This window comes from Podarcis muralis, chromosome 5 (genome assembly GCF_964188315.1).
Source record: "Podarcis muralis chromosome 5, rPodMur119.hap1.1, whole genome shotgun sequence".
Taxonomy (NCBI): Eukaryota; Metazoa; Chordata; class Lepidosauria; order Squamata; family Lacertidae; genus Podarcis; species Podarcis muralis.
In genome coordinates, this window is record NC_135659.1 from 70,869,547 (window position 1) to 70,895,920 (window position 26,374).

General features: G+C 41.2%; 3 protein-coding genes across 15 annotated transcripts in view; 1 reads left to right on the forward strand and 2 right to left on the reverse strand.

Annotated features, from left to right (window-relative positions):
* Positions 1–1,534: 1,534 nt before the first annotated feature.
* NFS1 (NFS1 cysteine desulfurase) lies at positions 1,535–18,391 on the reverse strand. The gene is made up of 13 exons (XM_028734795.2): positions 18,260–18,391; positions 16,755–16,822; positions 16,094–16,210; positions 14,120–14,203; positions 12,687–12,839; positions 12,161–12,254; positions 11,374–11,508; positions 9,788–9,945; positions 8,688–8,793; positions 6,178–6,259; positions 4,287–4,370; positions 3,933–4,022; positions 1,535–3,324 (listed from the first exon to the last, which is right to left on the reverse strand). Exons 1-13 carry the CDS (start codon positions 18,348–18,350, stop codon positions 3,261–3,263), a joined length of 1,326 nt encoding a protein of 441 aa, XP_028590628.2. The 5' UTR covers positions 18,351–18,391; the 3' UTR covers positions 1,535–3,260.
* Positions 18,379–22,638, forward strand: ROMO1 (reactive oxygen species modulator 1). Of its 2 annotated transcripts, none has more exons than XM_028734796.2 (3): positions 18,379–18,518; positions 20,056–20,186; positions 22,276–22,638. In XM_028734796.2, exons 2-3 carry the CDS (start codon positions 20,056–20,058, stop codon positions 22,382–22,384), a joined length of 240 nt encoding a protein of 79 aa, XP_028590629.1. In that variant the 5' UTR covers positions 18,379–18,518; the 3' UTR covers positions 22,385–22,638. The 2 variants fall into 2 exon arrangements, with proteins under 2 accessions (XP_028590629.1, XP_028590630.1); XM_028734797.2 differs by lacking the exon at positions 18,379–18,518 and adding an exon at positions 18,558–18,580.
* Positions 22,639–24,031: 1,393 nt separating this feature from the next.
* RBM39 (RNA binding motif protein 39) overlaps positions 24,032–26,374 on the reverse strand; it is a 34,000-nt gene continuing 31,657 nt past the window's right edge. For all 12 annotated transcript variants that reach the window (XM_077929161.1, XM_077929160.1, XM_028734790.2 and 9 more), the window contains 2 exons: positions 26,259–26,337; positions 24,032–25,016 (listed from right to left, as the gene is read on the reverse strand). In XM_077929161.1, coding sequence (XP_077785287.1) covers positions 24,916–25,016; positions 26,259–26,337 — 180 coding nt within the window. In that variant the 3' untranslated portion in view covers positions 24,032–24,915. The remainder of the gene's footprint in view (positions 25,017–26,258; positions 26,338–26,374) is intronic.

Consider the following 26,374-nt stretch of genomic DNA (forward strand, 5'->3'; position numbering starts at 1 on the left):
TGCATTGATCACGGAGCCCAAGAAGTTAAAATCTGTCACTGTTTCCATTTCTTCCCCTTATGTTTGCCAGGAGGTGATGGGACCAATGGCCATGATTTTAGTTTTTTTGATGTTGAGCTTCAGACCATATTTTTCCCTCTCCTCTTTCACCCTCATTACAAGGTTCTTTAATTCCTCCTCACTTTCTGCCATCAAAGTTGTGTCATCTGCATATCTGAGGTTGTCAATATTTCTTCCGGCAATCTTAATAGGACTACACAACTTCTTTAAAAAATGCAGATCTGCTAGATTTCATTCATATTTTTACAACTTCCAGGCTACAGTATACGAGTGCATTGTATATATTATGTTGTAATTATGTTGGACCTCAATGATCCACCTTTCTCTTCTGTCCAATTATCTAAAACTGTTGAAGAGCACCCTCAAATCTCAAAGTCAGCAATATTTTTATTTATTGATGGTTAATTTCTGAAATCATGGAACTAGATAGATGCCTGTTCATGAATGTCCTGGAATTAGGGGTGAGCAGTGAGGAGGCCGGAACCTTTTAATGAGGGTGAAAGAGGAGAGCGCAAAATATGGTCTGAAGCTCAACATCAAAAAAACGAAGACCATGGCCACTGGTCCCATCACCTCCTGGCAAATAGAAGGGGAAGAAATGGAGTCAGTGAGAGATTTTACTTTCTTGGGCTCCATGATCGCTGCAGATGGTGACAGCAGCCACGAAATTAAAAGACGCCTGCTTCTTGGGAGAAGGGCAATGACAGGCCTAGACAGCATCTTGAGAAGTAGAGACGTCACCTTGCCAACAAAGGTCCGTATAGTTAAAGCCATGGTTTTCCCAGTAGTGATGTATGGAAGTGAGAGCTGGACCATAAAGAAGGCTGATCGCCGAAGAATTGATGCTTTTGAATTATGGTGCTGGAGAAGACTCTTGAGAGTCCCATGGACTGCAAGAAGATCAAACGCATCCATTCTTAAGGAAATCAGCCCTGAGTGCTCACTGGAAGGGCAGATCGTGGAGCTGAGGCTCCAGTACTTTGGTCACCTCATGAGAAGAGAAGACTCCCTGGAGAAGACACTGATGCTGGGAAAGATGGAGGGCACAAGGAGAAGGGGGCGACAGAGGACGAGATGGTTGGATAGTGTTTTCGAGGTTACCAGCATGAGTTTGACCAAACTGCGGGAGGTAGTGGAGGACAGAGGTGCCTGGCATGCTCTGGTCCATGGGGTCACGAAGAGTTGGTCACGACTAAACGACTAAACAACAACAACAACAAGTGAGGAGGCCATGTTTGCTGATAATACATTACCACATTATTCAAAGTGGCAAGAACAAATTGAGAGGATCTTCAAAAAGGATCTCTCCAAACTCTGCACAATAGCAAATATATTGCAATATACGCAAGTGCAAAGTGATGCACATTCAGACAAAAATTGCTATCATCTCATATATGCTTATGAGAACTACTTGCTCAGTAAATCAGTGTATATATTTTCCATCCCAATGAACAAGAATTCACAACTCAAACAATTAAAAGCTGCTTTTATCTCTTTATTAATAGAAGAGTGCCACATTACTAAGTTAAACATAGAAAAGCATTTTTGTGCCAATTTTAACTCAGTATTTTGTTTTTAACACATTATCTTTTCTCTGTCTGCCTGTAATATGTCCTTTCTCTTTCACTGTACTTATATTGCACAGAATTCCTCTAAAACAACAAAAATAAATGTCTGAAAAAGTCTATGTGTACAGTGTAAGAAACAGTGTACAGTGTAAGAAGTGTTCCAAAGCTGTTTGGTTTTTTTTAATTACCTGGGAGGCGGGCGGGGAATTAATGGCTTGCCCACAAAATTAAATTGAATTTTGTGATATGGTAATAAAACTGTCATCATTGCAGTATCAATGCTTCTTCCATTTTAAACCATGCTTTTGAAAACTTCTGTAACGATTTTGCAAATTAAGAACTCTCCTACATGAAGCAGTTTTGACAGAACAGGTTTACAATAAACATTATCTAAAGGAAGCTGATACAATTTCAATGGGAGTATATGTGTTGTGTGTATAGGACTTGTAGTTAAGGCAAGTGATAGGATACTTCGTTGATTGCGTGCTAACAGTCCACTGCCTAGGGTCAGCAGCCATTTCCTTCAAAATGGTGTGCACACAAAGCTGCATAACACAAGCGTTCATTTATTATAGACAGTTAAATTTCCTTCCTGCATTTATTTGAGAAAGCAGTAAAAAACCCAAAAACTTCCCTTAAATAGATTTTTTCTTTCTACTAGAAAAAGTAATACCAGTAAAAAATAATAATAATCCGATACAAATGAGGGCACACATTTCTGAGTACCAAAAATACTAGCCTCACCAGTTTAACTTAATCTAGCACTGTCAGGCACCCTGAAGTGAAAGGCAATGACATTGTTTTATTTTTTTAAGTGATGATCAACCTGGGATATTTCTATAACTGGGATATTTCTAGACAGACACAATCTCATTCTCAAGACCATAGCTTCTTATCAGCAAAAACCAAAATATGTTGCTCTACAGGAAAAACATTACATTGAAATCTTCTATCGTCACTCAAAAATAAATCAATAAATAGCTCAGAAAAAATTATTCTGGAAAGCAGGAGAGAAAAATTGTGATAACAAATCAAGGGTAAAGGTAAGGAAAAGGTGAATTTGTGAAAAAGTGAATGTGATCTGCATTTGGGAGCTAGTAAACCTTAGGCACAGTTGAATTCATTGCCATGTAGCAAATGCCACTGCTCAAATATAAAACATGGACTTTTTAGATGGAAGACTGCCTTCTGTAAGAGGATTACTTCTGACCATACTGTCTGTTTGAACACAAGTTTTGCAATAAGACAGATGTTGCTGAAACAGATGCAAATTATTATAGGGAGAACCTACAGTAGAAACAAGCTACTTTTTAATTACTTTTACAATAAGACAGCTGAAGATTTGGCATATCAAGCTGCACCAATGTCACCTCCAAAATAAAAGTACTGCAACTTCTTTGGTTCCAGGAAACTAATGTCCATTTGTATTTGATGATTTGTAAGCACAATTGTTTACCTGAACAAACATCGCCTTAGATTTAGTTTTCAGGCTCTAGATTTAGAAAGCGTAACTGATTACCCAAAGATTTTGTATTTTTAAAACAAGCACAACATGGTTTTACTCAGGAATGTAGAGAAAATATTACTTTAATCTATAGCCAAGCAGTCCAAGATAACAAATGATTTCCTTGCTTAATGTTGTGTCCATTTAATGCTCTTCAAATCAACTCCATCCTGTACCATTTCCCACAGTGGGCTGTAAAATGAGAAGGAAAATTCAATGACAGTCAGAAATACAAATAATTTGACATCAATAGAACTTTCAGGAAATAATTAGTAAGAACAAAATATTATTTTAAACGAAGCTCTGCAAAGAACACTTTCTAACTACATAAAGAAATTATGTCTAAGAATGCCTCCTATCTTCCGAAATACCCAATTAAGATGTTTTGTTATGGCAAAATTTCACCAAGGTCGAATGCCTCAACCCACGATGGGTATTATACTGAGACACTAGTAATGGAAATAAAGAGATTTATTTATGAATTTCTGCCCTTCTAAATGCATATTTACCCTGGCCTTTGACACCTGAGAAATATATATATTAGGACCCACCTGATTCTGTGACTTAAATAATGGGACTGCATGCATATTTGGGCTTTATAAGGATTGTGCCAGTTTGCTGTAAATATCTGGTTGGACCACAGCTACAGAGATAACAAATAGTATATTCCTTCCTCTATCTTGATCTGCTCTAACCACTGAGATTCCGTGACTTCTGGCAGTATTTCCTTACTACAGACAGACTTTTAAAGAAATCCTGTGATGCTTAATGTCTAATATTCAGATTTATTTATTTTTTACCTCATCTCCCTTAATCTCTTCACATGCTGTATGCATTTTTTTACGGTATAATCTATCTCTTCTTCAGTAGTGAAACGGCCAATGCCAAACCTGAAATGAAGGAAAGAGCTTATCAGATGCAACATAGCACACATAAAAAGATAAAAAGGGATTATTCTCTTGATGGATGTAATATAATTGAATGTGACTATCTAGAACAGGCATAGGCAAACTCGGCCCTCCAGATGTTTTGGGACTACAACTCCCATCATCCCTAGCTAACAGGGCCAGTGGTCAGGGATGATGGGAGTTGTAGTCCCAAAACATCTGGAGGGCCGAGTTTGCCTATGCTTAATTTAGAACTATAAGCCTTGCCTTATGGATGAGTGAGCCAAGTCTTCATCAGTTCCAATTGCACGCAACACATATGATGGTTCCAGAGATGCAGATGTGCAAGCACTAATGAGAAAAAACAATATGTTGGCATTTTGTCCTTACACAGAACTGGTATAGAAATCAAAATAGCAGACAGCTCTAGAGTAGTATGCTCTTATTATAACTCTATTGCTGCCCCCTAAATATTTACTGACTACAGAAACAAACCAAGAAGACTAATTATTCAAGAGAAGGGTGTGTAATTGCATAATTAATAGAAGGTAAGGCATTTCAACTGCAGAAGCAGAAAATAAGGCAGAGTACAGCAACAGATTGATGTCAGAAAAAGAAGTGTGAGGTAGGGGGAAAGATCAGACAGGGTGGGTAATATATTAAAAAGTGTGTTATGTGATCAGGAAAATAAGAATGCCCAAAGTTGTTCTTATAACTTAGGGGGACTAAAGTACTGGAAGGAAAGGGCAAAAAGATATTAGCAGCAGGAATTAACCATCTAGTAGATCCAGTTATAACTAATAAAGCTTGGTTAAATTATGTAATTTGACATTTGCCAATTGAATTTTAAAAGGAATCAGAAATATCTGAAAGGAGTCAGAAATGCTAATAGGACACTCCTTATAAATGGAAGTAAATCAGCCCTGGTCAGAATAAAGAAAGATTCTGGATTAGATGGCTCATAGATTTGTTCTAGATCATCAATTCTAGTGACTTGAAGTGGAAAAAGGCCACTTTTATTCTGCTCTCCTTTAAATATCTGGCATGGGAGTTCCAGGCAATCTCTCATCTGCACACAGACCAGACTAAGACTTGCATAGCTTTAACAATAGACCGCATAATGTGTCCTTAGACCATATTCAGGCTCTCTTTTCTCTCTCACATATGTAAGACTTATAGAAGTCAGTTGGCCCATAACCTGTTATACCTGGGTCCACCATCTGTTGTTGATACTACAACACACTTTGACCAGTGTCATCAGCAGAGTATGCACAGCTCCAGCAGAGTCTGCTAGCACAACATCAGTTTTCCTGCTTTTTAGTAGTCAGCCTTTTTTCACAGTTCCCCTATCCCATTCAGTTCAGTTCAAAGTATGTAGTGTCTATTGTCTCATGGCACAAGACAAGCATAAATACACTAGCTACATTAACTTTAAGAGATGCTGGTACATCATAAACTAATCTATTATAATAGAGTTCTCTAGTCCCAGAAACAAACCTTGTAGTGATCACTTGTCTTTTACCATGCTAGCTCACCATACTATACGGAACCATATAGCATGTAACATCCACCAAGATGATAAAACCTCACACTTGGCAAATACCTCACACCGATGCCAATGCTGCTGAATTCAACCTTGGGTTTATACCTGCCTCTGCATGTACACACATTCCTTAGAAAAAGGGAGGATGAATGAGTCATGTTTTAAGTATTTAGTCTTCAACTGTTTCTAACCACCCCGTGTAGCTGAGTCTTTCTCTAAACAGAATCCAGAGACGAGGGATGGACTCCTCAAGAAGAAAAAGAAGAAGAAGAAGAAGAAGAAGAAGAAGAAGAAGAAGAAGAAGAAGAGGAGGTGTTTGGACTTGATATCCCGCCTTTCACTCCCCTTAAGGAGTCTCAAAGTGGCTAACGTTCTCCTTTCCCTTCCTCCCCCACAACAAACACTCTGTGAGGTGAGTGAGGCTGAGAGACTTCAGAGAAGTGTGACTGGCCCAAGGTCACCCAGCAGCTGCATGTGGAGGAGCGGGGAATCAAACCCGGTTCACCAGATTACGAGTCCACTGCTCTTAACCACTACACCATGTTGGCTCAAGACACGGTCCAAGTGCTTAGTGCAATTTCACCCATTCTTTCCAATTTACACCAACAATATTACCTTCCAGAAGACAGAGCCACATCTTTAAGCGCCATCAGCAGGCTTTCTCCTTCCACATATGCAAAGGATAAGTTAATGCAGCCTGCAAAGTTAACAAAGCAGTGTCAGCTTCTTTTAAGATTGCACTTTAGACAACAGGGTTTTTGCAGAATCATAGAATGATAGAATTCGAAGGGACTATGAGGGTCATCTAGTCCAACCCCCTGCAATGCAGGAATTTTTAGCCCAACATGGGGTTTGAACTCAAGACCCTGCTCTTAAATAATCTGAGTCTATTTTCCCTTAATGGAATGTTTCTTTTTCATTTCCTTTGAAATGTGAATGTCACCACAGCTCTGATCACTAGAGAGCTAAATGCTAATTCCAGAAATGCACGCAGAACAACTGCGTTGTTGGCAGAGCCATAATTTTCATTTATAAACAACCTAAAACTGGCTAATGCAGTGGAAGAAAATAGTGAGCAGCTCTTTGGACCATTACAGAATTCTTCATTCAGTCTTTAATACAGTAATTTATCCTAGTGCTCTACCTAAAACATACAATTCAGAACTAAGATGTAAAACAGTAAGAAAAGCTTGTGCATAATCTGCAACTCATTGAGATTAATTTATGCAGTAATTTAAGGTCAGTACAGAAGCAGAAGACATCTCTGAATTAGTTTAAACATCGTGTCTCAGTGACTACAATCTCTACTTAATTTCATGTTGACTTCATATGCTTAACAGAGCAACAGTGAAACTATTTAGAGTCAACCTAAACTTTAGCACTGATGCTGTTATAATATTATCTCAGTTTTCATCTAGTCATGAATATATAGAACATATATATTCATATATATATATATATATATATATATATATGCAGGTTTTGGTGTTCTCGGGTGTCTTCCCGTGTAAAAGTTGGGGTGTCTAGGCGACGTTTCGACGAGGTCTCACTCGTCATCTTCAGGCTGGTGCTTTCGGCTTCTTGTTACTGGAACAGAGCAGGATCTCAGTGTTTGAGTTCCTATAAATACTTTTGATGGGTGTGGTGTATAGCCTCCAATGTTCTGGGCAGAGAGGAAGTACCCAGGCTAGTGTGCCTTTTCTTCTTTTGTTCCTTAATTGCTTGAGGGATATCTTGAGTGATTTCTTGAGTGGTATCCTGAGTACCACTTAGGTGGGTCATTAGGTGTGGATTAGTTGCTAAAGCCTTTGTGTCTTGACCTCTTGAACTTTGTGAAGAGTTTTTCTGAGAAGTTTTTTGTGCTCTGGCTTGGCTTCGTGTATAGGGGCGAGCTGTGGTTTTGTGGCCTGTGCCAGCCAGATCTGTGTAGGGATTGCAGGGGGGTGCAGCATCCGGAGGTGCCACCATGGTTTGGCTACTGGATGGTGTCTGTAATTTATCTGTGGAGAGGGTCTGGGTTTGTGTCTGGTGTGGTTGATTGGTGATGGCGTTCTGTGTGCCTCTGGATCTGGTGTCAGTTTTTGTGGGGAGGGCTAATTTCCAGATGTCTGGCAAGCGGGATGTGTCGTCACGCTTGTTCATGTTGTGAGGGTGTTTCTCTATCTCGATGGCTTCCATGATTATTCTCTTGTGGTGATGTTCCATGTTAGAGAGCAATTTGGAATCTGCAAAATTAATTTCGTGTCCTGTTTCTTTCATGTGTTGGAAAAGAGAGGAAGTTTTTTCTTCTTTTTTGACGGCATTCTTGTGTTCTGCGATACGTGCATTTATTCGTCTGTTTGTTTGTCCAATGTACGTGGCTGGGCAGACTTTGCAGGGTATTTCATAGACCCCTTGGTTTTCCAACTGGATTTTATCCTTGGGGTTTCTGAGGATATTGGCTATTTTTTGGTTGGCGCAAAAGGCTGTTTTGATATTGTGTTTATGGAGGATTTTGCTAATTTTATCTGTAGTGCCCTTGATATAAGGAAGGAGGGCCATGCCATTGTTTTCTTCTGTGTCTTGGTTTTTGGGGGGTGTTTCTTTTTGGATTAGTTTCGTAACCCTGTTTTGCTGGTATCCATTGGCAATTAACACATTTGAGAGATTCTGTAACTCAGTTGTCAAGTGGTCTTTGTCAGCCAGGCGTTTGGTTCTGGAGATGAGAGTCTTGGCTACGGAGTTTATTTGTGCAGGGTGGTGGTGTGATTGTGCATGTAAGTAGCGGTTGGTGTGTGTTTTTTTCCGGTAGATAGTGTGTCCTAGGGAGCCATCAGGTTTTTTGTAGATTAGGACGTCAAGGAAGGGAAGTTGGTTGTTGGCTTCTATTTCTATTTATATATATATATATAACATTGTATAACAGAGGATGAGAATTTTGCGATATTCAAGCTATTTGTTGAGTTTCTGGGCTAGTACCCGATGTGCACAAGACTGCTTTCAATTCTAAAACAATACTGCTGTACCAGATTAACACTTAAATCTGTTTTAAATTTTCCAATGCTATATTCATTTTAAAAAGAAACCCTAAATGGTCAAAGGCAATTTCTGTAGTAAAGAGGAACTCAACATTCTGCTAATAATACCTGGATAACGATGAACTGGATCGCCATTCATTACCACATCAGGAATTTCAGACATTATGTTTGTAACTAATCTGCCAGCTAATAAACTAATTCGCTTATGGTCATACTGAAAAAGAAACAAGAGAACTTATTAGCTATTCTTCAAACATGCAGATGTGCCTTGATTGATGTACTAAAAATGTTATATCAGTCAAATCAAATCAGTTAACCAAAAAGACAAGGCAAAATAACACAATATTTGTCAGAGCAATTTCTCACACAAATAATAACCATAGCAAAATTCAGCCCCAAGTTAAATATGAGAGTTACGGTTATCAAGCTGATGCTGGCTATGTGCAAGTGGAATAGACTTCCACCTGCACAATGGGACTTCATCTACCTCTCCTCTCCCTTCCATGCTCTAATACCCCCAAATATGCCCCACATTTTCAGGGTACATGGGGGGTGGAGGAAAGAAAGGATAGATTAATTCTGTGAACAGAAGTCTGCTTGCACAACATTGGAATCCACCCCCTGAGTTTGCTCTGCTACCCCACAATTGCTGCTGTAAAATTCAGAGATATGTAGCAGGAAAATTATATAAGAAATTGCCTCCATAATTGTTTGAAAATCCCATGCTCAAGAAGAAACAGAGATGCCCATGAAATAGAGGCAAATCTCTGTACAATTATTATAATCAATAATCACTAGTTGTTCTAGAAACTGCCTGCCTTCTCTTACCAACAGCAAGACAGAGACCAGAAAGGTTCTAACGGTTAAGGTTAGAGTTTGTAAGAAATATGGCACAGAGAACTACTTAATGAATGAACATAGCACTACTAAAATCTCAGAAATACTCAAAACCATCTCAGAAAATTGTTCTGCCAAGAAGGCCAAGTTTGCTTTGCTTATATAACTGCTTTTACATATTATAGGAAAATAAAGGCTGAATTATGGAGCACAATTAGTTCTCTACAGTACAGAGAAGGGCATCATATTAAACCTTAATCATTATTGTTAAAGGAATGTGTTGCAGACTTTCAACCATCAATAAGGCTTCAAAGAACATGGTAAAATAAATGGATCAAGAAAAGTTACACAACTAGAACTGCTCTTTATACCTCCATCTCTTGTTGTGCCAATTCGCAAGCTGCTCCAAGACCAACTGCTAAAGGAGTTGGAACAGTCCCAGAACGTAATCCTCGCTCCTGGCCTCCCCCACTTTGTATAGGTTCCAGTCTTACTCTTGGTCGCCGCCGAACATAAATTGCACCAACCCCTTAGAAACAAGAAGTTACTTCTGTTCAGTACACAGGTAGACTTTCCATACTGTATGTCTCCTAGCATATTTAGAAACATTTAGAAAAAATCCTTCAGGAACTTTTAATCAAGATTCTTCGTCGCAAGAGATGCATTTTAAACATTCAGGGCAACATCCAGTGATGTTCCGCCACTTGTGCAATGGGAATCTGGTTGCACAACAGAACTTCCAGTTTCTCATTTGAGCTTGCAGCCCCCTATGCACCCCCAAAAATCTACTCCAGAGGGTATCCAACCCTCTGGAGAAGATTTTGGGGGGATCACTGTAGGGACCTGCAGTGGGGGGAAGAGAGGAAGAAGAAGCCCTGTTACATGAACAGAACCATTCACATTTTGTTGGATCTCATCTTCAGATATTCAATTTACATTTCTAATTGGAAGAATCCTCATTTGCTAATTTCTATAAAATAAGTATCTTCTCCTAAAATTTATCAAAATCCTTGAGGTGTTCTTCAGCAGGATCTTCCTTTGTCATTATTTAACTCCAGAAAATGAAAAATAACTGTCTGGCATCCTAATCTAATATTCTGGCAGAAAGTCATGCATACTGCCACATCCATGCACACAGTCTATTACAGACTGTGCCCTTAGTGCCCTGTGCAGTAGTTTGCATGGAGGCTGCTGCATATAGATCTGTATAGTGTGAGGTATGTGGTCAGGCATAGCTTAATCCATTTGTAGATGTAGCTTGTTCCACATATAGCTGTCTCCACATCTTGGATAGCAGACTAGTGTTTAGGAACCAAGTTGTGTTCAAAGTGCTCGTATGGAAGAAGAGGAGGAGTTTGGATTTAATATCCCGCTTTATCACTACCCGAAGGAGTCTCAAAGTGGCTAACATTCTCCTTTCCCTTCCTCCCCCACAACAAACACTCTGTGAGGTGAGTGGGGCTGAGAGACTTGAAAGAAGTGTGACTAGCCCAGCAGCTGCATGTGGAGGAGCAGGGAAGTGAACCCGGTTCACCAGACTACAAGTCTACCGCTCTTAACCACTACACCACACTGGAAGTACTTATTTTGAAGAAAGCTATTTTGAATGAAGCGCCCATCCCTGCAAGACTGTTGCAGGCTTTCCTCTGCTATTCTTGTTTCCTCCTTAAATACTATTGCAGGGATAGGGAGCCTGTGGCCCTCCATATATTTCAGGACTACAAGTCCCATCATCCTTGATCATTGGCTATAATTGCTAGGGCTGATTAGAGCTGTAGGCCAGCAACATCTGGAAGGCCACAGGTTCTCCAGCCCTGTACTAAGGTCTCTGTTTTTCATGGTGCCTTGACAAGGGTTAGCGATTTCTCCAAATGTTTATTTGACTACCAAATCAAATAAACCTGGCCACCTTTATTAGTAAAAATGAAGTAGTATCTAATATAAGAAATATCAATACCTTTGGGACCATAGATTTTATGGCCACTGATGCTCATTAAATCAATTTTCATATCATTGACATTTAGAGGAATTTTCCCAACTGCCTGTGCAGCATCTGTATGAAAGAAAATTTTATGGGAACTGCAGATCTGACCTACAATGCAAAAACAACATGGTTCAGAATGAAATATTATTTATATTTTATGAAAATGTTGAAAGATTTTAAACATACTGATTTTATCAATCAATTCAAATGTATTGCTAAAACCCAGAGGTCATCACAAAATAAATCTGGGAACAGATATAATACAAATGATGTCTGTGTTTCACTGTACTGTTAGCTTTCAACTGCTGGGAGGTGGGTATTTAGATGGGAGTAAAATGGTTCAAAATAAAAAGGGGGGGGGGAATCCTCCACGGTCCTGCTCCAAGAGTAGACACATAAACAACAACCTTGAAGTTCTTTTTTTAAAAGGTTTGGAAATCTGGTCACAGATCTCACATGTAACATCTATTTTGACCTTCACAAATTATTGACAGACATAGAAAAGCTGTCAGATATTGATTGTGAGCCAGTGATTTGTTTCTAAGTCACCACAATTATGTAGCTATTCTATGCTTCAACAGTGTGTGCTTCATTGTCGAGCTTTATAAGTATTTGGCATTTTAGCTCAAGATATGACGTTTGTTTGTTTGATTGATTTAGTATTTATTTCAAATTTCATAGCCAGTTTTTTGAGGAACTTCTTCCATAAAGCATCTTACAATCTTTCATAAAATCAATTCTACCCAAACTGTCAACTTACCAATGTCCTTAACTGGCTGTACCACTCCTATTTCATTATTCACAGTCATTACTGAAACCAATCCTGTGTCTGGTTGTATTGCATTTTTTAGATCCTGGTGGAAATCATAGAAGAGAATTAATTCAAACTGCATTAGCACTGCAAATGAAACTTATTTTACAATGACAATGCACTTTTAACATATAAGCACCATTATATTCAATAGGGCATACTCCCTGTGCTAAGATGTGCACTCTAAATGGTTAGAGATATAAATCAATTTATTCTACTAGTACATAAAGTGTCCTTTCTTTGAATGCACCTGCTAAACTGATCTAATTTTGTACAATATACTAGGTAAGCAGTAAACCTCACCCTTTTGTCACTGCAACCCAACAAACATTTCACCAGTTTTTACTTAGACAGCTCTCTGTAGCATCCATATTCTAAGTGGAAGACTGCATTTTTGTTAACATTCCATTGCAAAGGATTGAAAAAGGGAGAAGCTGCAATCACATGAATACAAATTTGGAAACAAGTGATTTACCTTTAAATCTATAATCCCATTTTTCTGTACAGGCAAGTATGTGACTTGAAATCCCTCAGCTTCTAGGGCACGGCATGAATCCAGCACACACTTGTGTTCTGTTTGTGTTGTAATTATATGTTTCTTTCTGGATTTATAGAATCTTCCAACACCCTTTACACAGATAAAACGGAAAAAAAATTTAGATCAAAACTGCTGGAAATCCGTAGTTTCTATAAGTATCAAGTAAAAAAATGTAAAACGCCCAGTTACCTTGAAGCTTCAGGCAATAGACAACAAATCCTAGGCACAAATCCTAGGCACAGATTACTCAGAACTAGGTCCCACCAAGTTTACTCCCAAAAGTGTGCATAGGATTGCAGCCCAAAATGGTACACACTTACATGGGAGTAAGCCCCACTGAACACAATGAGATTTACTTGTGAGTAAATATGCAAAGGATTGCATATGAAAAACTATTCAAGTAATCTTGGCAATTTTCAACTTTAGCTCAGTTTTTTAAGTAAGCGTCATGGTTTCGTTTTTACATATTTTCATTTTTTACATATTTTTACAACATTTTTCCTCAGTGCAATTATGGGAAATAGCTACAAAGCAAAACTGTAGCCACAGACACCTTACAAACTGCAGTGCAGAGAAGAATCTTGAAGAGACCTGTCGGTTAGTTTTGATAATGCAACTCTCTCTTTGCATAACTGTTTTAAGTACAAAGCCGGCAGAATTAGGTTTGGTTATACAATAGGCCTCTTAACATCAAGAAACATTAGTGCAATCTACTTTAAGGAAGGCAGAAGTTTAATTCAACTACCAGTACAATCTTACATGCATGTCTGCACAGAAGGAAGTCCCACTGTGTTCAATAGGGCTTACCTCCTAATAAGTGAGTTCAAGACCACAGCCTGAGGCTCTTATGCACACTTACCCAAAGAAGTCCCACGGAATTCAGTAGGGCTTACTTTTGAGTAGACGTGCATAGGAGTGTGCTGTGAACCTGGTTAAGTTTACACCAAGTTGTTTTAGGAACTTACAGTATATTGCTATACGATCTCAACCAAGTTACAATTACAATACATTTATATCAGAAACAACAAAGTATCTCTAGATATTTAACATGACTCAGTATGCTCATCCTGCAAATGCAAAAACAATAACATTATCCAAATAACTTATGTAGAGAATTGTGACTTCCACAGACTTTAAAAAAAACTGCACACAAGGTAATAGGTTTAGCACTTTTTAAGACTTGCCAATACTTTTATTTATTCTCAGGTAAAGCCAAAAAATATACACAGGATTGCACTGTTAGTTGCTGCAATTGTATTAAGCTTCTGCCTTAATTATAACACAAGACAGGACAGTAATACTTGAACATCCAGACTACTGTGAATTGTTTTTACATCACCATCACTTGGCATTACAATATACTCATTTACCTTAATTGCTATGTTGTTTGATTCTGTTGCCCCACTGGTAAAAATAATTTCTCTAGGATCTGCTCCTATTAACGATGCAACTTGCTGTTTAAAAAAAGACAGAACACAATAATATAATGTTACTACTTTGAGGCAGAAAACCACATTCACCAGACAATTTTTGTAGCATCTTTCAAAACCCAACTGCTTCATAAGTCAGCAAAGGCAGATTTAAAATTAAACTGCATTTTTATGCCCACAGGTGGTGGTGCAGCCACTTCTTTATATTAAAAACAAAACAAAACTTGGTCCAGTAGCATTTGCCACCTACTGCCTGGTCACTAGTACCCTCTTTTAGAGGGAAGGTAGCAGCAGCACATATACAGGCATTCTTGGAGGACAGATTAGCTTAACCCACTAACCCACTGCAATCTTGATTCAGGTCTGATTTCATGGCTGAATTGCCTCGGTTGCTGATGGGTTGTCTTTATCAAAAAAGGGACAGGGGAGTGTGACCCTGTTGCTATTACTTGATCTCCCAGAGGCTTTTGATGCCATTAACAATAGTAACCTCCTGGGATGTGTTGGAGGCACTGTGTTGCAGTGGTTTTGCTCCTATCTCCAGGGCTGATTTCAAAGCGTAGCACTGCATGGGAGTTTTGTTGGCCCCCCGCAAAGTGTGCTATGGGGTGCCAAAGGAAACCGTGCTGACCCCAAGGCTGTTTAACATCTGTATGAAGCTGTTAGGTGTCGTTGTTAGGAGATTTGGAGTAAGGTGTTACCAGTATGCTGATGACACCCTGCTCTATCTATTTCTCTCTGAAATCTAAATCAGATGAGGCTATGCAAATATTAAACATGCTTGGTGGGATGGATGGTGGGATGGATGATAGCCAATAAACTGAAAATGAATCCTGACAAGATGGAAGCTCTGTGGGTAAGTGGTACCCAAGTCCAGAAGGCAGCTTAGCTGCCTATTCTGGGTTGGACTGCATTCTTCCTGAACAATCAGGTATGTAGCTTAGGTGTACCGCTGACTCCAACTTTGTCACTATAGGCCCAAGTAGTCTTGGGCTCAGAGCACCTTCTTTCAGCTTTCTATCAGTTTTGGCTGCACAAGGATAGCTTGGCCACAGTGGTCCATATATTTATCCCCTCAAGGTTTAATTACTAGAATGTGCTCTACGTGAAGCTGCCCTTGAGGTTTGTCTGGAAGCTGCAACTGGCACTGAATGCCAGGCTTTTTCAGGATAGCACTACTGGCTATTGTTCATGTTGGTTTTACATTGGGTTTAATGTACTCTTAACTGTTTTATGTTTGTATCTTGCTTTTCTTTATTTTGTATACTGTCTTGCCAAAGGCAAGGTGATTCTTTTAAAATAAGATTCAGAAGCAATACAAAATACACAGGTGAGTGAGAAGATTAAAGATTTTATTCTAAAACAGCAAGCAATGTATACAAAGCAAGCACTTCAATTTGCTACTTGGAAGCCCACAAGAAGTGGCAAAGCAACTCCCCCAGGTAGTCTCAGTTTGCACGGCCCTGCAGCCAATCAGTCTGTGCATGAGCTTCAAAGAAACTCTGCCCAAACCGCCTGATTTTATAGATAGCCTTGTGCCTTCCTAGACTGGCTACCTGCAGATAATCCATTAGCTGCCCCCTCCCTCCCTCCCAATGTCTCACTTTCTCAAAACAATGTCCAATAGCAAAGAAGGTACCCGGCATTATCCTCCACAACTGATTAAGGCAGCTGTGGGGGGGGGGGCATCACCTTCTCGTTCTCAGGACATTAAAGACTGTTCTCACACCAGCAAAAAAAATTAACAACAGCGAGGGAGGGGGAAGGAACAGAGGCAGGAAGGGTAACCATGTCAGATCACTAACTCCTCGATACAATTTGTCTTCTGGATGAAATTCCCATACATATACTGCCATGAGATTTGACTGATAAGCAGTTCATAAACAAATTATAAGAAAAATGCAGAAATCTCACCTGTCTAGCTTTTTCCATAGCAGATTCACTCTCCCAACCATAAGCATGAGTTCTTGAGTGTGGGTTACCATAAAAATGCACAAGATAGGGAAGCATGGTATCCAAAACCCTAGGGTCCTAGAACAAAATATTAATAGTTATTCTATTTCATTTCATCATTAAAAAATAAATAAATCTGTATCGAAGAGTTTTCCCCTACACACCCAAATGCTTGGAACACACCCAGACCTGTTATTAAGGCTACAGTCTTCTTTCTGTTTGTGTACACAAGACAGTACGGCCAGTATGGCAGCAGTCTTTATTTCACAGTAAATAGGATTAAAATGTGATTAAGAACAGGCTGTAAATGTTCAGCCATGTTCTCTTACTACTGGATCCAATGAGAAGTATCTGACTCAGTCAGACTCTAGGAATTATCATTTCTACAGTTCTAGCCTGAGGACATCTTAGTCAGATATCACATTGTATTATTCTCTCACCTATCAAACATCTCAGGGTAGACAGGAAACTTGGGCTGTGATCCTATGCACTTACCTAGCAGTAAGCCCCCACTGAACATAGTAGGATTTACCTCTGAGTAAATAGTGCAGGACTACTCTGTAAACAATGTGTTTGTTTAAACAAATGCTCCTCAAAAGAGTACAGTACTTAGTTCACAAACCAGAGGAGTTGTTGCTTGGACATCCATGTACAATGGTCGAAGTGAAGTTTCATCAGCACTGCCTATGCCTAGGGAAAGACAACTATATGAGTGACAAATGCAAATTTGCAGAAGATATCATTTCTACTATGGGGTGGAGGACTTATTCCAGTATGTAGTATAATATGAAGATTCATTAATGCACAAGCAATTCAGACAGGTGGTTAAAACATATTTTTCAAAAATACTTCCACTTTAAGTTCAGCTTCAGAAGCTGATACACAGGACTATACTGTTCAGGCAGCTATAACAAAGCATTTCAACCAGAATGTGGCATTTTAAGTTTGAAACTGAACCACCAGCAGAAATCAACTGAACTGAGCTCACACAATAGTGAACTGTTCAAAGAGCAAGATTATCTCCATAGCTTAGCTATATGTAACATATTATAAATTTTCAGATTCATAATGTTTGGTTCCTCTTAGGATTGCTGAGAAAAGGTTTCCAACCAGTGATGTACTGAAGCAGGAACATGGGAGACAACAGCTTCAGTAGTTATTCATACCTGAAGCAATGGCATCTGATTGGGCAGTATTTGCCGGCACTGCAAGCTTGGAAGTTGGATCTGGTCTGGCACATGATACTTTTATTAGGTAGGCTAGGCTCGGACAGTAACTGGCCCAAGGTCACCCAGTGAACTTCATGGCTGATGGAAGATGTGAACCCAAGTCCCTCCCAATCCAACATGGATTTATCAGGTCACTATTCTAAAAATGGGCATTATGCAATGTATTGCTGATCAACAAAGAAGCCTACTCCCCACCCTTTAACTGTTCTTAGGAATGTAACCATGTGAGCTGTCGCGATGAGTTCCTGCCCTTCCAACATTACTAACTACGCCACTTTTGCAAACCCAAGGTTGGGCCTGTAACTTTCAAAGGGCTGTAATCCCACCCCCGTCATCTCAACGATCCCTTGGGCTGCGACAGTAGGACTCAATCGCAATGCCGTTTGCTGCAGCTGACGGGAGAGAAAGTTGGACGGACCACCACAACACCGGGGGGCGTAGCTATTCATTTACACGTTCTCTTTCTGCGTTTGAGCTCTTCGCATCGTGCCATGGGGCTAGCAGTAGCGTCGCTGCGGCGGCTCTACCCCGTCCGATCTTACGGCTCTACGGCCCCGATCCTCTACTACTTTCACATTCAGCCAAGGTTGCTTCCAAATGACAGCAAACCCACTTCAGAGAGTAAGCCCTCAACAGGAAAAAAATGAAATACTGAGCAAGCTGCCTTAGGGAAGAAGGGACCAGGCGACTCTCACTCGTGTTTGGGTTTTTTTCCCCTGCGCGAGCTTCCCCAGCCCGCAGCAGCGGAAAACATAACATTGCCCAGGAGGCAGATGCCATCGCAGCCGCGGAAGGGAGCCGCCTACCAGCTGCTTCTGCTGAAACTCGCGATCCGCCGGGCGTCCCGCCAGGCTCACTCGCCCTTCTGGCGGGATTGCAAAGGACAGAGCGCCGTTACCTTGCTGCTGCGGAACTCCTGAAAGCCGCATCCTTTGGCCGGCTAGCAGTCCTCTCAGAGCCCGCCATGTCGCCGGCCGCACCGCCATCATCGTCACTCGCCTCCCGTCCTTCGCCCAGCCGACAGGCACCCACAACAACGACGCTCGCCTCTTCGCCTCCCCCCGGCAGAGCCGTTTCCTGCGACGTAATCGGAGTGCGACGGAAGCGCAGGCCGCGCTGAGGGAAACTCGGGTGGAACGGAGCGCGGAGTGGTCGAGGTGAGGGGGGACGAGGGAAGAAGCAGGGAAAAGGCTGTTTGCGGGCGGGCCCAGAAAGCGAGGTGGTCCAGGGTGGGCTTTCTGACGCTGGGTATCCGGGTGGGGGTGGGGTGGGGTCTCTCTCGGTTGCCATAGCGATGCCGCCGTTTGCGTCGTTCTCGTCTCCCGAACCTTTCCCCGCGTCGTTGGCCTTTGTGGTTTCAGCGAAACTGAGCAACTCAACAAGCAAGTGGGACAGAAAGATAACGCGCGCCCTTAAACGCACGATATTTAAAGACCTCGGTGTTCGTTGCCACGTAACCTAAAAATTCTAAAGTCGCGGGTGTTATTCTGGAGCCCATCTTATTGCCTCCACCCCCGCATCCCTAACAAAGATCTGTCGGTCTTTTGTGAATTATTCCTCTTTTCCTCTCTGTATCCCTTTAAAAGCGGCAGTGTTTTTCCAGATACTGGTCCGTTTCTCCATATTGGAGGAAATTGCTGATACTCGATACTCGCACAAGAGATGAGCAAGAATATAGGACTTTTAATCTTTAAATTAGAAAGGCTATGCTGCTGGCTTTTTGGTGTGTTGTTTTTTAAATATAAAAAGCATTACGTAAGCGTCTACGAGTTCAAGGTCTAGATTGCACCACATTACAAATAATGGCTAAGCCAGCTGAACTCCCTGGAAGATTCAGTGGGGATATATATCCTTCAAACTAATGTTAACAATATATTTGCCTGTTGTCACGCCCTTTTGGTTTGGGATTGTTTGGCAACTTGTGTGTTTGAACTTCTGCTTGCTAAACTACTACAAGTGTTACATAGTGGGAAAGTATTGCTTCTTAATTTAAACATTTAATAATTTAAACAGTTGCAAAATAGAACTTTGTCTAAGTATTTCTTAAGAGACCAGACAGGGTAGTAAATGGAAATAGCTTAAAATCTCAACGTTTATAGTTCATTTCTAAGTTGCTGTTCATTCAATGAAGTTGATTTGTAACAGTTATATATTGCAAAATGAAATTAAAACTTTTAAAAAAAAATTAATAATGTTGAGTTCAAAGTGCTTTTCAGCCTAGTCCTTAACTGACTTGCATTCATCATTTGTACATTTCTATCACACAGTTGATTGGCAATCCCAAAGAAAATGTGACTAGAATAATACAGTACTAGGTTTAGTGCAGGAAACTAATTACTGTATCTTCACACAGGTAGTGCTTACTGCATGTTTAACTCATTTGCCTCCCTGGGGCATTTTGAGAAAATCTTTGTGGTCTAAATAGGACCACATTCCCCCATAACTACAACTTCTATAAAAAGAGACATTTGTAGCAAGTTTTATTTTGGATGAAGCAAATCAAATTTTGAATTCCTATGGTGCTACTGTTGAAAACTTCTTGGTGCAGGGACTTCTTTTTCACCTTTGTTATTCATAACAGTCATGTACATTGATCACACTTTCATACTTGGGGTGGTCTATCCACACTGGAGATGAGGATTATCTTCTGCACGGAAGCGATAGATATTCTTTAAGTATTTTTTATATTTTTAGATGCCTGTGACAGTGGGGCCATATGGCCAATCCCAACCCAGTTGCTTTGACAGAGTGAAAATGGGCTTCATGATGGGCTTTGCTGTTGGTATGGCAGCGGGTGCACTGTTTGGCACATTTTCTTGTCTCAGGTATGTTGGAATGTAGTTGAATGCAACATAAATCCTAAGAAGAATCTTCTTTGTTACCTTTCCTGGCTTAGGAACAGAGCAAAATAATGCAATATGATTGTATCACAGGCGGTAACCATTTCAAGCAGGGATTCCATTTCCAGCCCAGCATGAGTCGGAGATGCAGATATAAATGTGTCCCGCCCTCATTACAGCCATGGTCTGCACTCTTCCAAGTCCATAAGGACCCATGTGTCAGTGATTGCGTGTCAATTGGACGTGCCCCAAATGGCCACCGCCTGTACTTAACAATCTTTTACAGTGGTACCCCGCAAGACGAACGCCTCGCAAGACGGAAAACCCGCTAGACGAAAGGGTTTTCCATTTTGGAGGCGCTTCGCAAAACGAATTTCCCTATGGGCTTGCTTCGCAAGAAGAAAGCCCATAGGGAAATCTCCGGGACAGCGGGGAAGCGCAGCGCGTCTTCCCCACTGTCCTCGGACCTCCTCCCGCCACCCGGCTTTGGAACGAAGCTCCGATTCCGGACGGCGGGGCAGGAACGCCTCCTCCCGCCGCCGGCATCGGAACGAAGCTCCGATGCCGGGCGGCGGGGCGGGATGCCTTCTCCCGCCGCCCGGCATCGGAACCAAGCTCCGATGCCGGGCGGGGGGGGCGGGAACGCCTCCTCCCGCCGCCCGGCATCGGAACCAAGCTCCGATGCCGGGCGGGGGGGCGGGAACGCATCGGAACCAAGCTCCGATGCCGGGCGGGGGGGGGCGGGAACGCCTCCTCCCGCCGCCCGGCATCGGAACCAAGCTCCGATGCCGGGCGGGGGGGGGGCGGGAACGCCTCCTCCCGCCGCCCGGCATCGGAACCAAGCTCCGATGCCGGGCGGGGGGCCGCGAAGCCTGGGCGCGCTGATCTCAGCGCGCGCAGGCTTCGGCATGCTGGCAACTCTCCGCAAGCCTGTCCAGGACAGCTTTTGAAGGGGGGGGGGAGAAGCAAAGACTTTCGCCCCCCGCCCGCCTTCAGAAGAGGTCAAGGGCGAAAATCTTTGCTCCCCCCCGCCTGCCTTCAAAAGCCATCCGGGACAGCAGAGAAACGCGCTGCCTTTCTCCGCTCTCCCGGGAAGGCAGGCAGGGGGGAGCAAAGACTTTCGCCCCCGCCCGCCTTCAGAATAGATCCAGGACCTCTTCTGAAGGCGGGCGGGGGGCGAAAATCTTTGTCCCCCCTGCCTGCCTTCCCAGGGGCTTTTAAATCGCCCCGGACAGCGGAGAAGTCCTCCGCTGTCCCGGGCGATTTTAAAATGCCGCCCGCCAGCATTTTAAGATTGCCCCGGACAGCGGAGAAGTCCTCCGCTGTCCCGGGGTTTTTTAAAATGCTGGGGGTGGGGAGAAAAGCCCTTGTCCCCCCCCCCCCAGCCTTCAGAAGAGGTCGGGGGACAGACTGTCCCCGGACCTGGTCTGAAGTCGGTTTCCCTAGGAACGCATTAATTGATTTTCAATGCATTCCTATGGGAAACCGTGCATCGCAAGACGAAAAACTCGCAAGACGAAGAGACTTGCGGAACGAATTAATTTCGTCTTGCGAGGCACCACTGTATTCTTACTTCCCCACCTGTTCTGTGGATTGTTGCCAGATAACAGACCATGACTGCAATCCTGTACATCTCTGAGAGCAAGATGCATTCATGAGTATAAAGCTTTAGATAAAATCTATAGTAGAAATTACTTCAGCTGGAGAGTAATTAGTACTAAAACTTTGTACTCTTAAACTGTGTTGGTGTATATATACTAGCAAAGTAAAGGATGGGGTTTGGGATTAATACTAAATCCTAGAAGATGTGTGTTTTCAAATGACCTGCTATCATTAACTTCTCTTTGAATTAGAGTTTAGTTTATGGGAAGTACTTCTGTTTGTTAAGTTGCACTGGCTGGCAGACCACCCTGTGCTTACTATGAGCTAACTTGCTGTATAGGTCACTCCAAAGTACCCACTCAAAATTAGTAAAGTTTATGTTGATTGCATTTCCCAGTAATCAGATACAAAATTATTTTCCTGTGATTATTGTGGGAAGTAACCACCTCTGTCATTGTTTCTTCTCTTTTAGGTTTGGCATGAGAGGGCGAGAACTGATGGGTGGTGTTGGCAAAACCATGATGCAGAGTGGTGGAACTTTTGGGACATTTATGGCAATTGGCATGGGAATCCGCTGTTAATGTTACTTTTCTATCACGAAGACCGATACCCCTGCAAGTTGGAACTTCTGCTATGTAGTAGAATAAAAATCTCTGCACCAAGATTGAATAATCCATCAAAATAAGTTTCGGCCTTTATTGCTGTAGCAAGAGTTTGTAAATCTTTTTCTCCGTAACAAAAGTGGCAGAGGCAGTGGAGATTTAGAAGCAATGGAATCTCTGTATACAATGAATCTCCGTGGATGTCACCTCAAATAAATGATCAATTATAGGAATACCTATTAGAAGATGCTTTTTAATTGGTGTTAAGTGTTTCCTGCGTGGGTATGATTAGTTTATTACAAGATCAGCCATTGTTTATCAAAGGAATCTTGTGTCCGTGATTTTGTAAGCCAAACCAGGGAGGCTTGAATTTTTGCAAAAATCCCAAGTTTATGGAGGTGGAATAAAATTGGACGAAAGCGTGTATGTGACAGGATTAATTTGAATCATTGCATGGATAAGCAAAAGAAGTTGGTACCAAGCGTTTGCAGTGTAAGCCTAATAACAGTTTCATGTTTAAGTTGCACTTATTCTGGAAGAGTAAAAATAATTTTCATTGCATGTTTAAAGAAGTCCATAGCTTCCCACTTGGTGATAACAAGAACTTCCTGTTGTAGGATTGGATCACTACTATTATAGAAGGGGAGCTCAGGCCCTCTTATGCCTTTGAGAGAAGGGGATAATTAAAAATAACACAAGAAAATGAGAACTTGTTTGGGTATGTTGTGAATTGATTTGGCATATTCACCATATTAACAACTATTTTCACTTAATAGGCATAGTTATATAGGGTGCCACCCAACTGGTGTCACTTATAAAATAATTCGTTTTTACAGTTTTTACTTAGAGTTTCAAATTTGTCTGAGCATAGCCTTCTCAAAATATAACCAAATTAACAAAACCTTTACAGATAGGGTATTTAGGTGATATGGTATCCTATGTTGCAATTCGAGCTTTAACAGCTGCATGGCTGTTAGCAGCAGAGAGGTGAACCTAAGTTCAATTTTTTTGTGTTCACTGGAATTGACACATGGGAGTTATAAGTACCCAACTGGCAACCTTCGCCATCGACATAGACATTATAGAGTAGTCCAGAAGAAAAGGCCATCAAGGTCATTGTGAGGAGTAAGAGATGATACAGCACTGGGTATGGACTTGCTTCTGCACTTCTTGTGCTGAGCAGAGTACACTGCTCCAACTAACAGGCAGGCCTCACTAGGTTTTCCCTCTCCATTGGTGAACTTCGTCTGTCCCACGTCTCATTTTTAAAAATCACTCTGAGATGGCAAGAAAGGATGACAGCTGTGTATGCTTCCAACATTTGGTAACAGCAGCAGTCAATCTGTGGTCATGCAAACACTCCTGAAATTCCAAATGTGCCTGTAGGCCGAACATGGTTAGGGACCCCTCCTCTACACCGTGACAAATGTAGCTTGGTTTTAAAATTTTAAGACATTCTGGTGGGTGGGTGTAAGGAAAAACTGAGTGCACTAAGGTGAACAGAGGGAGGGAGGGAAAGAGAAGCCCAACTGTCGCTGATTTTCCAGCATTTTGAACCAAACTATTCACAATTTGCATTTTTCTGGTTACACCTAATTTGAGTTCTCAAAAATAATGCTTTTGGAGGCCTTTAGGAGAATTTTATTGAGTGGTTCTTACAAAGATCATTGCAATATGAAAGTCATTTGTTGATAGAAATATCAAGCTGTTTTGTCAAACACATTGAAGTAACCCAAAAATATATTTCAGAGCTCACAGAGCTTAAAAAAGAGCAGATTATATGCAACCAGACAAAATATATTCCTGCATTTCCTACTTCAACTTTCAAACTTAGGTACATTCCCTGCAATCAATGGAACTTTAATCTGGAAATGCAGAGATAGCTTTGTTTGGAATTCTAAACACACCTTACACCTTATTTACAAGAAACTTTTACAGAGACAATCAAAAGTTACCATCTAGAAATAAAATCCTCTATAATCCTCCCAATTTTGCCAACTGGTCAACATTAAGTGAGCAGAACAGCTGGCCAAAGAAATCACTCAGTAGCCTCTCAAATTTTTGATCCATACAAAACACACTAAATATGTCCAGTTAAATCTGATATTAACCTTTAGCAGAGCATCTACATTTAGGTGAATGTAAAATGTAATACCTGCATTAAAAGAAAAGGCTTGTGAAACATTAAAATTTATGTCCTGTCCACCTTTTACAGAAAAATCTTTTCTATGAGCTACATCTGTTCCTACAGATCACTTTAGCCAAATGTTCTAAATGTACAAGAATTACAAGGCAGAACAAGTAGTCAGCTTTGTATACAGTGGGAATGCTAATCAAGAGAATGAACACACAGCATTCCTGCTTACTCTATTTTTTGTTTTTTGTTTAAAAGTAACAGGAAATGTACACAAAAGGACTTTACAGCCTTTCCTTTTGTCTTCTTCTAATTAAAAAGGTAACTCAAGTCTTCCTTCAAAAATAGCTATGTACAAAACTGACTAAATCCATCTTCATCGCCGAGCAGGAACCAAGAGCTGGGTTGCATTCATAGAATCAGGGAAAAGGTTGTGGTATGTTGGAAGTGGTACGTACGCTGCTGTGATCATTTTACCTAAAAGAAACGAGAGAGGAAGAAACTGTTTAAATTTATTGTTTACTTTTTAAACAAGAATAGACAAAATGAGAAAGGTGCAACGCCTATGAAGTTCATTACAAGACTATTGCAATCCTCCAAGGACTATTGTTTTAGTAAACTTCTATCCTCACAATGCATCTGCAATGCTCAGGGAGGTTTTCAACAACAAAAAGAAGAAGAAAACATAAAAATCATCTGTCCAACAAGAGCAATACTTTCCAGAATTAGAACTTGTTAACCAGTCCAATGAAAAAAAATTAAGGTTACAGTAAGTTAACAGTAAAATATCACTGAGTAAAGCAGGGGTTTTCAACCAGTGTGCCATGGCACCCTGGGGTGCCTTGAATGATGGTCAGGTGCTGCAGGGAAAGGTGCCTTCTTACACTGCCTCACAGGGGCCTGGGAAACACCCCCTGGCCAGCCCCAGAAAAACTGGGGCACTTGTAGTCGGGTCTGCTGCAGCTAACAGCTGTGCAAGCCTTTTGAGAGGCAGAGACGCAAAAAGGCATCAGAAGGGGGAGGGAAAGAACGTCAAGACAGAGGCCAGTGTTGCCCATGGCACCCCTGACCATCATTCAAGGCACCCCAGGGTGCCACGACACTCTGGTTGAAAACCACTGCTGTAACGTACAAAGATCTGTCTGGCAAAGAAGGATGTGGCATCAAAGGCTACATTAAACTTAAATGGAACTGTTGATCCTCTTGTAATATAATTGTTGGGAAAGTATCCTGGGTAAGGGATGTCAAACTGAAAACAGGTGGAAGGGTTATGTATCTCACCCAGCAACTGCCCAAGTGCTGCTACACAAATAACCCTCTTTCCAAAAATGTCAATCCCATCTGAGTTCAACTGCAAATCATCAGTCTAGACAATTAAAAGTCTTAGAAGTTATTTAAGCAGCTCAAATCAACATGTGTTCTAAGGGCACTGGCTTACTGAAGATAAATTTGCAGGGAGTATGGTAAAAATGCTGTGGTTCTCAGTGGAAGCCTGCAAATTGATACCACTTTCCCCCAGTACTTGTGATTACCTAGTTTTTTAGGTGGTGTTCTAAGAAACAACTCCCCTCACTGTTTACTTCTCAAAGTCCCAGCTGCTTATCTATACCTATTACCTATGTTAGACAGCAACAAGTCATACATTACCTGAGGGTAACAGGGCGGTATATAAATTCTAATTCTAATAATAATAGTAGTAAACAACTTTAGTTCACATACCTGCAAACCACCTTCCATGTAATGCATTGACAGCTGCAATTGCTGCAGCTATTGAAGGGCATTTGACATACACGTTACCCTGAAATACAAACAATGTTTAATGCATTTAACAGATC